Below are 14,716 nucleotides of genomic sequence, written 5' to 3'. Positions count from 1 at the left end.
GATATGCAAGGCAGATTAACAGGGCCAAATACATTCACCTAGAGAGAAAAAAGCATGGGAGCAGACATATGCAGAGAAAACAGTGATTGAGGCTTAAACAACAACTAGACGTGGAAAAAATAATGTGGCAGATGCAATGGAAAAGCAGAGAAACAGCTTGCAAGGAAGCAGAAAACAAAGTACGACTACCAGTAATGAATGCGTCCCCCGCCCACGCCTGCCTTACCTTGCGGCTGTGCAGCATGCTGACAATCTGCGTTCCAACCTCTTCGTTGCCAAAAACCTGCATCGCACAACATCGCGGCCTTGTCCTGGGAGGGCTTTGCAGCACACGGTCCGATCTTCGTTTTTTAAAGGTTTAGATGCGTGGACATAGGCGCAGCATATTACGCATCGATGGGCAGCGTCTGCTGCTCGCCTGCGTCGTCCAATACTCCGGCCTTGTCCTGTGAGGGCTTTGCTGCAGAGGGTCCGATTCTCGGTTTTCAAAGATTCAGATTTGTGGACGAAGGCACAACGTATTATGTGCCGATAGGCAGCGTCTCCATCGCATAATAACGTCCTCGGTTTTCAAAGGTTTAGATGCGTGGACATAGGCGCAACGTATTATGTGCCGATAGGCAGCGTCTCCGTCACACAACACTGCAGCCATGTCCTGCGAGGGCTTTGCCGCACAGATCCTCGGTTTTCAAAGGTTGAGATGCGTGGACAAAGGCACAATGTATTACGTGCCGACAGGCAGCGTCTCCATTGCACAATACCGTCCTCGGTTTTTAAAGGTTTAGATGCGTAGATGTAGGCGCACCGTATTACATGCCGACGGGCAGTCTCTCCTGCGCACCTGCATTGCACAACTCTGCAGTCTTGACCTGTGAGGGCTTTACCGCATAGGGTCCGATTCTCGATTTTTAAAGGACTAGATGCATGGGCATAGGTGAAACGTATTACTTGCCGATAGGCAGCGTCTCCTGCGCACCTACGTCGCACAACACCGCAGCCAAGTCCTGAGAGGGCAAGGTAAAGATTAAACAAAAATGGTGCTAAAATGCAGCCCTGTCAGACCATTACATGTGGACATTTTACGAATTGTATTGCCATTCAGGCTGAATCTCACTAAGAGTTGTGTCTATGTGCAGATGGATCAAAATATTTAAAAGGTGATTTGGAATCCACTTCTTAATTAAATTCCTCCATAATAGGTTCCTGTTCACCATGTCGAAAGCTAACGACACATCAGGTGATCGACAATTAATCCTGCCAACAAAGTCCCCACACTTGCCCGAAATCCAATCAGAGTAGGTTTCTTATCTGCCCACACTTTTCTTGTTTCCTTTCTTCCCTCTAATGTGCTCTAGAAATCTTTTCATCATAAGGGTCTCCCTTCCTCCACCTCCTCATGGTCATTACTTGTGCTATTTTGAAGGCTTCTCTGCTCCATCGTTTTCTCAGCATTTCTCCTCCATCTTGGTCCCTGCAACTCTTAGTCAACATCTCTCAATGGTGGGTTGCATAGCTAGTCTCTCTGTCCTCCCATACGTCTCCCTCGAGTAACCTGGTAGTGCTCAAATGGCTACGCTCTGGCTGTGAATCCGGCACACAACCTCCTTTTGGTCGCAACAATGAGGCGCTCTTTCCTGCCATCAATTCAACATCTGCTTTAGGTAGTCCTCTGTGCTCCTCAGTAGTTCTGTATGTGACATCCGTTAATCCACTACCTCTCGGTCCAACCTCATAGATTCTCCCCCCGTCTAGTTATAAGGCTGCAGCTCTTGCACGGTTAGATCTCTACTCACAGACCCCACTCTCCTTGCAGCCCATCCATCCCTTCCTCCCTCCCTCCCTCCGTTCTTCAGCCCCTGTGCCACATGCCAGACCACATGGTCAATGGTTTGGAAAACTGACTGCTCATTCCTTCAGGTGTATTTGTTCATAATGACACATGGCAGAAGATTTTTCAATATATTTTTTTTATTCATAATGAATAAAGAAAACATTAGAATTGATAAACCAACCACCCCACCGACTCCCAGAGTGCCTCATGTGCTAATACAGTTCCAAACATCCCCCCCCCAAATGTCCTCAAACAATTTATACCTCTTCTGATGCCTATAAACAACTCCCTCCGTTTGTGCAAGCTCGGCCATTGTATCCAGCCAGGTGCTTTCTTCGTGGCGGACCGTTGACTTCGAGTTGCAGAATCAGCTTCTTGGCCATGAGAGATCGAAACAGCTAATAGCTGCGGGTCAGATACATCAAAACACAAATAGGTCTACCGAGCAAACAATGAGCTTATCTGGCAGTCATTATGAAGTGGAAGCACTGAGCATTCCCTTTGCTGGTCAATCTACAGTAACAAACATTGCCAAAGTCAACAGGTTTAGCAATGCAAATGTAGAGGGTAAACCTTTTTGTCTTCTACGGGCTTTACAAGTAAACAATTGTACCCTCAATGTTTAAAACGCTATACATTTTTGTTTTGCAACTGTTTGATTTCTTATCGCAAGTGAGAAGTGATTTCACATGTGACTGCAATCAGAGTATTATATAGGTTTAGGCAGATATTGCAGACTTCCATGTATGGCATGGTCATTGTATTATTTTCATGCAATAGAGATACATTTTCCAGGGTAAATGATGGATGTATCCTTTCATGGGATTAAATGGCTTCACATTAGAATACCAGGGAGCAGAAACTGTCAGCCAGTCTACCCCTAAGAGTTTCTGACCACACGAGTGGGAGAACAGTTTATAAAGCTTCTTTGAGACTATACCGCTCCATTTGAGAAGGTTGATCTGGCCACCTTACATCAATGGTTGAAATAGTACCCTTCTACTCATTCGATCTCAGTGACATCCAAAAAACTTCCCATCATCTTCTAAGGCTCTACCTTATAGTGCCCCGCAGGGGTTCCTCCTTTTAGGTCCCTTGTTTAGTCTCCTGTTACATTTATATGCAGATCATTCGCAAATCATCTTATTGTTTCATTGTTTAACCCCTGAAATACAATGAACACTTTCTTCATGTTATGCCAGTTGAATCCTGGATGGCGTCACAATTTCTTCGCTTGAACCACTTTAAGACAAAGGCTCTCGTTTTTCATGCAGCTTCCTTGTCAGATATCCATTCGGTTAAGTTTTTCTTCCCACTCTCTTTATGAAGCATTTTTCTCCTGTTGCTTGTAACCTCTGCAATCAATGTAATTAATCATTCCATTTCCAGCATCAGATTGCTAAGGTCATTTTGTTTTGGTGGCACACATTTAGAGTATCAAAAGTGTTAGTTTTGTTATTCCTTTATCTTTAACAATCTTTGGTTCCTTTTCATCTTATTATGTTAGCTTATATATATTGTCTTTTCATCAGTTTGCACTTCTTTACCATTCTGATCTCAACATACTTTTCTCTGGGCATCGCTCATCCGCTCTGTGGTTCCACTGGTCCCTCTCCTCCATTCTCTTCTTCTCACTCCTGGTCCTTTTCACTTCTTGCATCAGACCCATGGAACTCTTTTCCATCACCATTATGTGCATTAGACGACAGAAGATTTTGAAGCAACCTTTGTTTGGTAAAGAGTAAATGGAAAGTACATCCAGACACAATTGTCAGTATAACAAAGGGCCAAGAAGGAAGGCAACACGCTTCTCAGGGGCGTACTACTTCTCAGGAAGCAGACTTGCTGGGCCTGTTGGGTCTTTTTGACACCTATGTGACAGTTCCAATGTGCACACCTCAAAGGAGATTTGTGCATTTTCCTTCAGCACGTCAGATATAGGAATTCTCTAGCTGTCGTTTGGTCTCTGTGCACTGGTGTTTTACTAAACACCTGATGCCTGTTGTCTGGGTGCTTCAAAAACATGGAACAAGGCTTACCATGTATCTAGAGTATATATGTCCAAGATGAGCAACCTTCCAAGCGTCAGGCAACAGGCATGATCCAGAGGCTGGGGTTTCTAATCAACTGGCAGAAGTCAGACGTGCCTGAAGTAATCCAACCTGTGTTTCTATGGTTCATGGTAGATTTGGTCACTGTGTAGCCACAATTTCCAACTCAAGGGTTCTACCAATGAGAAAGGCAATATAATCAGCCCTGGTGAATACTCAAATCTTGCTCTGGAATATAGTCAGACTAGTTGGTTTCCTATCTTCTGGTCTCCGTTATTAAAGTTGGTTGACTTACCTCCAGCTCATAGCTGGACTCTCCAACTCCCCCATCCCCAACTGCGGTAATGCAGCGGTATACGGTAATGCTGCTGCATTTAACCCGCACCGACCAGCTCGCAATGCGGCCCAATGTCAGGAGCATTTTGACTCTATAACATAGCACATGTGTAAATTCACATGTGCCCACCACCAAAAAAAGATAGTCCAGCCCAAATTACCAGAAAAATCTCCTCTAACCGAGAGTACCAACAGCTAAAACATGATTGCTGTCCTACTGAGTGGGTTGGTTACAGTAAGCCAATTTGGATTTTTGTTCGGGCTCCACAAGGGACATTTCACATTGTTAGCTAAATGTGAACCACTTGGGTGTTTACCATAAATGTGTGAGGTAATTCAGACATGGACCATCTCCCCCTGTGCACAGAGAGGCAAATGCACCTCACTGATGATGCCCAATAAGATAGAAACATTGTCCTAGGGTCCCTGTTATAGCTCTTGTTCAGAGGAGATTTGGCCAGCATTTCAGGCAGAACTGTCTTCTTTGCCAGAAACTGACAGATAAGTAAGGACATTCCCCTCTGGTAGAGCACAGATAGCTAAAATGTTATGGAGATCCTCCCAGGCATTATGATGTGCATGGTTGACAGTTGCTCAGTTCTCCCCATGACATTGTCATCCCATGCCCCGGTCCTTATGCGATTCACCCTACCGGGCACGCAAACCAAAGTGCCCTTTTGCACTACAATACCCCGATACGGTAGAGCAGCTAACACAGGATGCGAGTAGGTTTTGGCAAGATAATCTTACGGCTTTAATAGTTTACACTGCTTGAACCATTTCAAGGTGCACTTCAGGGAAAATTCATATCTAGGTGGGCACCCAAAAGAAAGATTGGGCGGAAAGGAAATCCTCATTAACGGCAGACCTAACCGCAGCCGAAGGCATATAAAAAGCGGAGAGAGACCCACAGGTATACGCACAGATACACAAGCTGCACTCCGAAATAATGCATGCCACCACGCTTAGAGACCAGAAGTCCTTTTCTAAGTGGGGGCTTGATCTATATGCATCCGGGGATAGGCCCCTTCGAATGATGGCCCTCGCACTGAAGGGGCAGAGCCAATTAATTACAGCTATTCAAAATTCAACCAGGGATCTGTTCACAGGGGACCTAGCCATAAATGAGAGGTTTGCTGAATTCTAGCGAAATCTCTATGCCTCTCCTCTCGTTAGGGATAGGAATTACTTTACAGCATAGCTTAGCGACATTCCCCTGCCAACACTTACTTCTGGTGGGCCTGATCTGTTAAATGCGCTGCTAGAGGACAAGGAGTTGCTCCCAGCAATTTGGGGACAGAACTCTGGGAAGGCCGCAGAACTAGACTTGTCTGCCTATAGATATGTACAAGTTGATGCAGGAAGAACTTGCGCCGCGCATGGGTCAGATGTTGACCACCTCAGACAGGCAGACTACAGAGACTGCTACCCAGACTCATCCATCAACACCAAACAGGCTTTATCTTGAATAGGTACTCCTCTGACAAACTCTGGTGCTTCTTGCATATCTTGGAAGGCAGGGCCAAACCTGAAGATGCAGTCCTACCACTCGACGCCGAAAAGGCATTTGGCAAAGTGCGCGGGGACTACATGTTCGAGGTATTGCGCAAATTCGACTTCTCAGGGTATTTTCTACAAATGGTGGGGCTTCTTATAAAACACCATGCACCTCAGTGGTCACGAATGACCTAAAGTATGACCCCTTTCCTCCTTACACCGGGACTCGGCAGGGCTGCCCGCTATCACTCTTACTGTATGCCTTGGCAATCGAACCGCTAGCCCCCAAGATGAGGAATGACGGCGGATGGTCTGGCATAGTTAAGGGCCCAGAAAAGCACTGAATCTCACTCTACGCCGACAATATCTTATTATATAGTAGTCCGTGCACCAGATCCCTTCCTCACATCTCAGCTAGGCTGTGTGAGTATGGGCATGTGGCCGGCTACAGCATCAACTGGGACACGTCTGAGGTTATGCTGCTGTGCCTGGACATCCCCTGGGATCCTGGGGGGGTGGCCCCATTTAAACTTCAATTGCAGGCCATAAAATACATAGGGGTATGGATCAGTCTGATGCTGCACACACTTCCCGAGCTGAATTACACACCTGTACTGGACAAGATCCGCCGAGATACAACTTCATGGGGACCTCTTCCACTATCCTTTACTGGGAGAATTAATGCCATTAAAATGAACTCTATGCCCAAACTAGTCTACCTAGCTTTCATGCTCCCTATGCCCCCTTCTAGAGTGCAATTCGAAGAATTTGACCACCTCATGACGAAATGTATCTGGTGAGGGAAAAGGGAGAGGTTCAATACACATTCTACAGGCCGCCAAGCCGGATGGGGGACTGGCACTCTCGTCCTGGCAGGTATATTACATGGCAGCCCAGATACGTCGGGCTAAACAACAGCTCAACATGGAGAAGAATAGAAGCTGGCGAGCCATTGAGGTACAGACTCTCCTTCCCCTCACAGCTCAGGAAGTCCTGGTGATCTCCCAACAGCGTCAGCCGAATACCCTCACTCGCCACCCAATATTGGGCCCTAACTTATCACAATGGCACAGAATGCATGGACTCACTGGTACAAACACACATATAGCCCTGCAGTGGATCTCACTTCGCGCCCTACTCTCATACTGCACGGATGAACAGCTTACTATGCAGCATCAGGCTCACTGGGGAGATGTTAGGTTCATGGATCTCTTTGACGATGACAGACCCAACCCCTTGACTCCGGGGTATTCGAGGTGTGGCGGTCCAGTCAACCCCGGTGGCAATGTTGTTTGGACAAGGCCTCGAAAACTGGTATGGCGATGCACTGACCCGCAGGCTGATCCATATTGTACTATTTTCCACCCGCAAAGCCATTCTATGGACCGGAAAAAGCCAAACCCACCAACATATCAGCAATGATGAACACTTTTGTCTAGAATCTGCTCTGCTGAGCGGAATTGCTTCCAAGGGTCTGCAGGCCCGGTGCTGGCAGACAAGTTCTGGAACCTAGTTGACTTGTTTATTTAGTCCCCAAAATTGTTATTGAGCACAGATTAAGAATTTGCAAGGCTTGTTACCTTTGGCACAGGTAGCGAGACATGTACATTTCACCTTATTTTGCCTTATTCTCTTTTCTTACCTTTGCCCCCCTTTTTGGCGTCCCACTGCTCCTCGTTGTTGCCTATTTGGTTCTTAGTATTTCATACTATGTTGCTTTTATTTGGGATGTGGGAGGTGGTGGGTTGGGGAGGGGAAGGTGGGATCTAGGGTGGGGGGGAAGTTGGGGTTATTTAGCAGAGTTTGACTCATGTACATGTTTTGCAGTTCATGTTTTCTTTGATATATTGCAATAAAAAGATTCAATAAAAAATGATTTTATGTAAATATTCCTAATTTGGTCACAGCTCACAGACCATGCAAACCTAGCGTCTGCTCCTCTTTAGTAGAGGAATTCTCACATTTTTGACACACTATTAGAAACAGAGTTAAGAGCTTAGCTATTGCATAACATTGTCAGGGAAGACCATGCTTACTGCTCTAGAAAGAAGAATTGTACTTATTATCTCCAAGGGCAGGCCTCCGTCTATAATGTGGTCGAGTTACCATAATTGACTTTAGCACTGCGAATTGTGGTACGCTGTTTTTATTTGTGTTACATATCTTGTCTATGCCTGTACAATATTTCATGAACTCCTACGCTGTAATCTCGTGGCTACAAAAGAAGTACATAAAACAGACAAAGTGGTATTTAGCATACTTGTAACAGATATATTTACCTTTTTGTGATAAATACTGCAAATTCCTCTCTCTAGATCAGGCAGTCTGTTGATAAGACTTTGAATCCGACCAAAAATGCTCGATTCAGAATGAAGAACTTCCGAAACAGCATCAAGGCGAGCGTTTATGGCACTAAAAAGCAAACAGGAACTGTGTAAACAACATGGCCCAAAATATCATCAACTCAGCAAACATGAAAAGACTTGAAATTATCGCCACAAGAAATTGTGTGGCAATTTACGCACCGAATATCATTTACAGTTGACAAACCAGAGTTTAAGTGAAAACTCGAATAACAGAATACTGTAAGAACCATTTTTTTAAAAAAACAATATCTAAAGAGGATGACAAATCAAGCACTTTGATGAGCAGACACGCCAATCATTAATATATATTGCATCTGTAGCAAGTAGAGCATGAGCACATACCATCTATTCACTGAAATCTTCAAACAGCGGTTATCTTTTTTCTCCTAGAGATAAGAAGCAGTTGTGTAAAATCCATAAGGCAGGACATGCATTTGCTGGTCCATGAGAACATCTGAAGTGTGGGTAACTGTCTTACAACTGCGGTCTCAAAATCTCTACCATATCACCAATTTTACTTCTTACAGACAAGAGAATGGAGCAAATTGGATTACAATAATCTATTGCACACATTTTGTGTGTTGAACCAAAAAGCCCTCTACGGTGGAATGGACATTACTTATTAGTGTTAGAAAGTATGAATATTGTAGGGTGGATCTGTTTGGAATGTACAGAGCAATGCACTAGAATATAGAAGCGTGCAGAAATATTGAATACGCATGTAGTGAAAAAGAAAGACGGCAGGAACTCCCTCTTTCACTAATTCTCTTTACACTTGCTACAACATCATTGATGCACTTAAAATGGCAGCAGAAGCATGCCAGTCGTCTGCAAATAAGCTGCTCATTCAATATGGAGAGAAAAGAGGCGGTCCTGGTGTGGCAGGCCTATGTTGGCTATACAGACAACTGACTCCATTCTCTGATCTGAAATGGGCCTTTTACGTATTGCAATGGAAATTCTGCAAATGTTTTCTGTTAATGGATTTTACACATATATACGTATACACAGGAGAGCAGCGATTATCTCAGGGATATGTTCTGTCTCATGAACAGTTGAAATGTGAGATTATTTAGCTGCTTGTATAACGATAAAAAAGTTCCAACAGGCTTTGAGTAGTTCTACGTTCGGATAAGCATCTGAGCCCAATGGCCCGGCCACAGAGGTGTATACATTTCGGTAACTTCTCCCTTCCCTAATTTACTCAATGTGTTTAGTTACATCTATCAAACGTGGAAGTTACTGTTATGGGCCTTAGGGCGTGCGGGGCCTCGCTCGCACACACACACGCATACATGCAGGCATGCAGAGAGTGGACGCCGGAGACGTGTGTCTGCTCCGGTCGCCGGCGCGAACTGCCGGCGCACCGCATTTAATAATCCCGGCGCATGCGCGAGCCTCGATGCGGCTCGCGCATGCGTATACAATTGAAATTGCTACGCAACATCCCTCCTTTTCCCCCCCCAAAACAAAACAACATTTTCAAACATGGGGGCCAACGGGCCCATCATAACGTTCACGATACCTCTGCCTTAATTAAGAAGTAGGGTCCATGATGAAGTCTTTGAACCTCAGCGGTGGCTTGCGCCCCGCCCGGTTCGGGTACCTGCGTGCTCCGGCGTCGGGGTCCTCGGGTGCCGCCGGAGCTTCTGGCGGCCCATCGTCTTCCACCGGCACTCCCGTACTCGGGTCGGGATCAGCTCTGACGGCTGCTCCAGGGGTTTTCAGGTTCTATACGCTTGAAGAACGAAACATTTCTGGTCACAGTCCCTCTTGCATTGGCGGCCGTGACCATCGACCCTTTGACGTGGGTCACGCCCAATGGTTGTGGTTCATATGGCAGTGATAGCTTCCCTTCCGGCTTCCTGTTGCGCACCAGCACTGTGTCTCCTATTGCGATCGCCCTCTCGGGTAGTCTCCGCCGTGCGGTCTCTTTCTCATTCAGAGTGGCCCTGGCTGTGCGCACTTTGCTGTTGTCGATCTCTCCTGGTGTCCTCCCTTCCACTTCGGGTAGTAGGCCTCTTGGTATTCTTTTGAAAAGGGCCTATGCGGGGGCCACTCCGGTGGACTGATTTGGTGTTGTGCGATATTCTCTGAGGAACTCGTCCAGTTTTCGCCTGAGATCTTCTCCCCCATTCACCGATATGCGGAACACTTTGTTGAGCGTTCGCATAAAGCGCTCCACCTCGCCATTTGCTCTCGGCCATAACAGTGTTATTTTGCGATGCTTTATCCCCCTGTCCTCGCAGTATTGAGCAAAACGCTGGCCCTGAAACGGTGACCCGTTGTCTGAGCAAATTTCGAAAGGGAACCCATGTGTGGCGAATATTTTGTCCATGGCCAGAATGGTGTGATCGCTGGATGTGGATTCGACCAATTCCACCTCTGGGTATCGTGACCACTGGTCTGTCACCACCAGAAAGTATAAGCCTCTGCCCGTGGACCCGAAGTCCGCGTGCACTGTCCCCCATGGGCGGTCACTCCTCTCCATGGCCTGAATGGGTGGCGCCTTCTCCACAGGGCTGGCCGCTTGACATGGGTTACAGGCCTTCAGAAATTTCTCCACCCTTCCTTCCAGATCTGGAAACCAAACTTTCAATCTGAGCCGAGCTTTCATCTTGGCCATTCCTTGATGTCCCTTGTGGGCTAGCTGTAGGACTTTCTCAACCAGCACTCCTGGTATTACGATCTGGTGCCCTCTTAGCAGTATTCCATCATCCGCCACCGACAATTCGTGGTGTGCCTTCCAGAGTGCTTATAGATCTCTTTGAGCTTCTGCGGTCCTTCGGGAGTTGTCAAGGAGGACCTCCCGCCATTCCCCTGTGTCCACCGCGTCTTTTATTTTCCAGAACGCTTCGTCGTTATTGGACTCCTCTGCAATTTCCTGACGCGTCAGGGCTACAGGCAGTGCTGCCTCCACAACTAGATGTACAGCTTCCACGCAGTCCGCCACCTCCAGTGAGTCCCTGGGCCTCCCGGTGCCCGGATGGCGCGACAGGTAATCCGCCGGGTTGTGTGTCCCTGGTCGATATAGCAATTTGACCCCATATTCCATGAGGGCCAACATCCACCTTTCTATGCGCAGAGGTGGTTTGGACGATGTTCCAGACAGTATGGGGATGAGGGGTTTGTGGTCAATTACCACCACAAGTGGCTTCCCTAGAATGTAGATTCTGAAATGTTTACACCCCCACAGTATGGCCAAGGCTTCTCGCTCTATTTGGGAGTAACGCCTCTCCGTGTCGGTCAGGACCTTGCTGGCATAGGCGATGGGCCTCATGGTCCCTTGCTGGTCTGCTTGCATGAGGACTGCTCCCAGCCCTACCGGGCTAGCATCAACTACGATCTCCGACTCGCGACCGGGGTGGAAGTATGCCATTGTTTCTTGCTCCGACAGAGCATTTTTAATGGCGGTGAACGCTCTTTGTTCCTTCCCTGTCCATGTCCACGCCACATCATTTCTGGTGAGCGCCCTCAGTGGTTCCGATAGGGAGGCTAGACCTCGGATAAAGCGGCCGCAATAATTGACCATCCCTAAGAAACTTCTTACTTCGGCCGGCGGACGCTGGTGGGGATGCATCTCTGATGTCTTTCACTTTCTCCGGATCCGGGGAAATCCCTCCAGCGTGAAATATAAATCCGAAAAATTCAAGCCTGTCCTTCAGAAATTCGCATTTCTCCTTATATAAGGTTAAACCGACACTGCACAGTCTCTCCAGGGTATGCTCGAGGCGCTTCAGGTGTTCCGCTTCTGATTTTGCAAACAGTAGGATGTCATCTGACATGTTGATGACCCCTTTTAGTCCTGATAGTGACCCCCTAATGGCATTCTGAAAGACCTCTGCTGCGGACGAGATCCCGAAGCTAAGTCTTTTGTATTGATACAACCCCTCATGGGTCGTAAAGGTCGTAATATACCTGGACTCGGGGTGGAGTTCCAACTGGTGGTAGCCTGACCTCAGGTCTAGCTTCGAGACGACCCTGGCTCCCTGGAGCTCTCCTACAATGTCATCTAGGGTTGGTGTGAGATGGCGTTCTCGTTTGATTGCTACATTGGGCAGCCTCATATCTACGCAGATGCGTACTGCCCCTGGTTGTTTCGGCTTCGGGCCACCACAATTGGGGAGACCCAGGGAGTGGGTCCATCTACCCTCTCGATAATGTCCTTGTCCACCAGTGACTGTAGTTCTTTCACCACTTGTTCCCTGAGATGAAAAGGGATACGCCGATGTTTCAGCGCAGTCGGCCTCACGGACTCATCTATGTGCAACCGTATGGGCTCTGCCTTAAGCTTTCCGATGCCAGTGAATATCTTCTCAAAACGCTGTAGTAGGCGGTCCAGATCTGTGAAGTTCACAGCAAGGGTGAAGTGTACGATGTTGAGCGCTTCTGACGCGGCACAGCTTAGGAGGGAGAGGCGGCTTACGCTGGTGACGAAAAACCTCGCCTTTATTCTTTTTTGACCATGAGAGACCGGGGCTACAAACACTCCTTGGATGGGAAGAGGTGTGTCTCCTCCGAATGCGTAAATTCGCGCTGTGGAATTCGTCAGCCTTGGTGGGCCAGGAAGAGCATTGTAATGTTTTGTTGCAAGTACGCAGACGGACGCCCCAGTATCTATGAGGACCGGAGTTGGCATCTCGCTAATGTTGACGGTGCATTTGGGTTGTCGACGGTCCCCAGGGCCTTGCGCAATGCTTGAAATGAAAAATATTTCTTCATCTTCCTCCTCCTCTTCCGCGATATTGAGATCTTGCATGCCTTGTTCGACAGAGGACACGCCCCTTACTCTTCCAGCGACACCCCTGCCGACTCTCTCTGGCCCTCTCAAGACCGTAACTGGCGTTGTCACCCTGCACACTCTCGCATAGTGTCCCGGTGTGCCGCATCAACCACAGGTCCTTGACTTTGCTGGGCATTCTCCCGCATGCGGCAGATCGTATCCACAGTATGAACACGATGAGACATTCTCTTGCGTCGTGGGCCCTTCACTTCTCTTTGGTGTCCATCTTGCCTTCCCCATGGCTGAGCGTCCTATAGCGTATGCCTCTTCCTCCTTCCTGGAGCGTGCAGCAGCGTCCATTTTCGCCCTTCTTGCCTCCGCCAGTTCGTACGCTCTCCCCATGTCCAGAATTTGCTGCAGAGTCAGTCCGGGCTCTCTTAGCACTTGTCTGCTCAGTTTACCTGAGCAGCAACCTTGCAGCAATTGGTTACGAACCATTTCTTCCTCATTGACCCATCTGCAGGAGCTCGCTAGTTGTCTCAGACGAGCGCAAAACTGGTCCAGTGATTCCTCTTCCAATTGTTTCTCCGCACCCATGACAAACCTGTCAAAGTCAACATTCGCCATAGGAAGGAAGTGGTCATGGAAGGCTTGCTTGACCGCATCATAATTCGCTGCTGGAAGGTTGAGTGTCATAAATGCGTTGAACCTCGGTCCCTGCAGAATAGACCATGATGGCAATCTTCGCCTCATCTTCCGTTTCCCCCGAGGCTCTAAAAAACATTTCCAGCTTCTTAACCCATGTGATCCACTTCGGCCCTAACTTGGATGGGGGGCCCGTGGTGTCAAATTCAGGCATAGGAGCCAGAGTACTGTGCATTCTGCGAGGTATTGGGGCGACAGCATTTTCTTCTTCCTCTCCTTCTTCCCCCATAGCATACTCACAGTGGTCCTTGTCTGGTAAGAGCCGAGGTAACTGGTGGTCTTCAGAGTGCAATCACACTCTCTTTCTTGTCTTTACCACAACCCTGTGGTGTCTGGGCTGTGGTGGTTCCAACAATTTCTCTGGAGGAGTACAGGAGGCAGATGGCGCGCAAGCACCCTCTCGGGCCGCAACCACTGCACTCCGCATGTAGAGAAGAGAAAAAGAAAATGGCCGCCGGCCGTGCGCGTGGGTCCGTGTGCATCCGATCGATACACATGCAGCAGCGTTCCTTCACTCCGATGTCGTCGGAGCGGAGGATGGCTCCGTGTCCGCCCTCGTCGCCAGTGTTATGGGCCTTAGGGCGTGCCGGGGCCTCGCTCGCACACACACACGCATACATGCAGGCATGCAGAGAGTGGACGCCGGAGACGTGTGTCTGCTCCGGTCGCCGGCGCGAACTGCCGGCGCACCGCATTTAATAATCCCTGCGCATGCGCGAGCCTCGATGCGGCTCGCGCATGCGTATACAATTGAAATTGCTACGCAACAGTTACCATCCTCCTGAGAAAATGTCAATATTGCTCAAATTTTAAAGCCTGTTAAAAATCCCACTCAGAATGGCTCCTATAGTCATATATCATTGTTCAAAGGGATTTGAAGTTATAAACCAAAAACAAATTATAAACCAAAACCTTGGATGGGGAAGATTTTCCCCAGAAGTGATCAAATGGGACGCTATGTCAGGTGCACATGTATCGGCTTTAATCAACACATTATTCAAGTGATACATTTGGTGAACCCCCATCAAATTAAACACAGATAGTAAGGAAGCCTAGGGCACTCGGACTGGTTAATCCGTAGTGAAATATTGAGAAATATGGATTTATCCAGTGGATTTGTCAATCGCCTCAAAAAATGCATGAGGGCATGACACCTACCATTTTAACCAATGGCACCCACATCTCTCAGCTTCATGTTCTTTAAGGT

At 47.7% G+C, this 14,716-nt stretch overlaps 1 protein-coding gene across 4 annotated transcripts in view; it reads right to left on the bottom strand.

The window, feature by feature from the left end:
• The window catches only part of MSH3 (mutS homolog 3), a 2,767,116-nt gene that overhangs the window by 1,424,866 nt on the left and 1,327,534 nt on the right, over positions 1–14,716 (bottom strand). For all 4 annotated transcript variants that reach the window (XM_069627552.1, XM_069627549.1, XM_069627550.1 and 1 more), the window contains one exon: positions 7,995–8,127. In XM_069627552.1, the coding sequence (XP_069483653.1) occupies positions 7,995–8,127 (133 nt within the window). The remainder of the gene's footprint in view (positions 1–7,994; positions 8,128–14,716) is intronic.

The sequence above is a fragment of the Ambystoma mexicanum genome, chromosome 6p (genome assembly GCF_040938575.1).
Source record: "Ambystoma mexicanum isolate Mex_15411 chromosome 6p, UKY_AmexF1_1, whole genome shotgun sequence".
Classification (NCBI taxonomy): domain Eukaryota; kingdom Metazoa; phylum Chordata; class Amphibia; order Caudata; family Ambystomatidae; genus Ambystoma; species Ambystoma mexicanum.
Note: the sequence above shows the minus strand (reverse complement) of the source record. Positions and strands in the feature narration are given on the sequence as shown.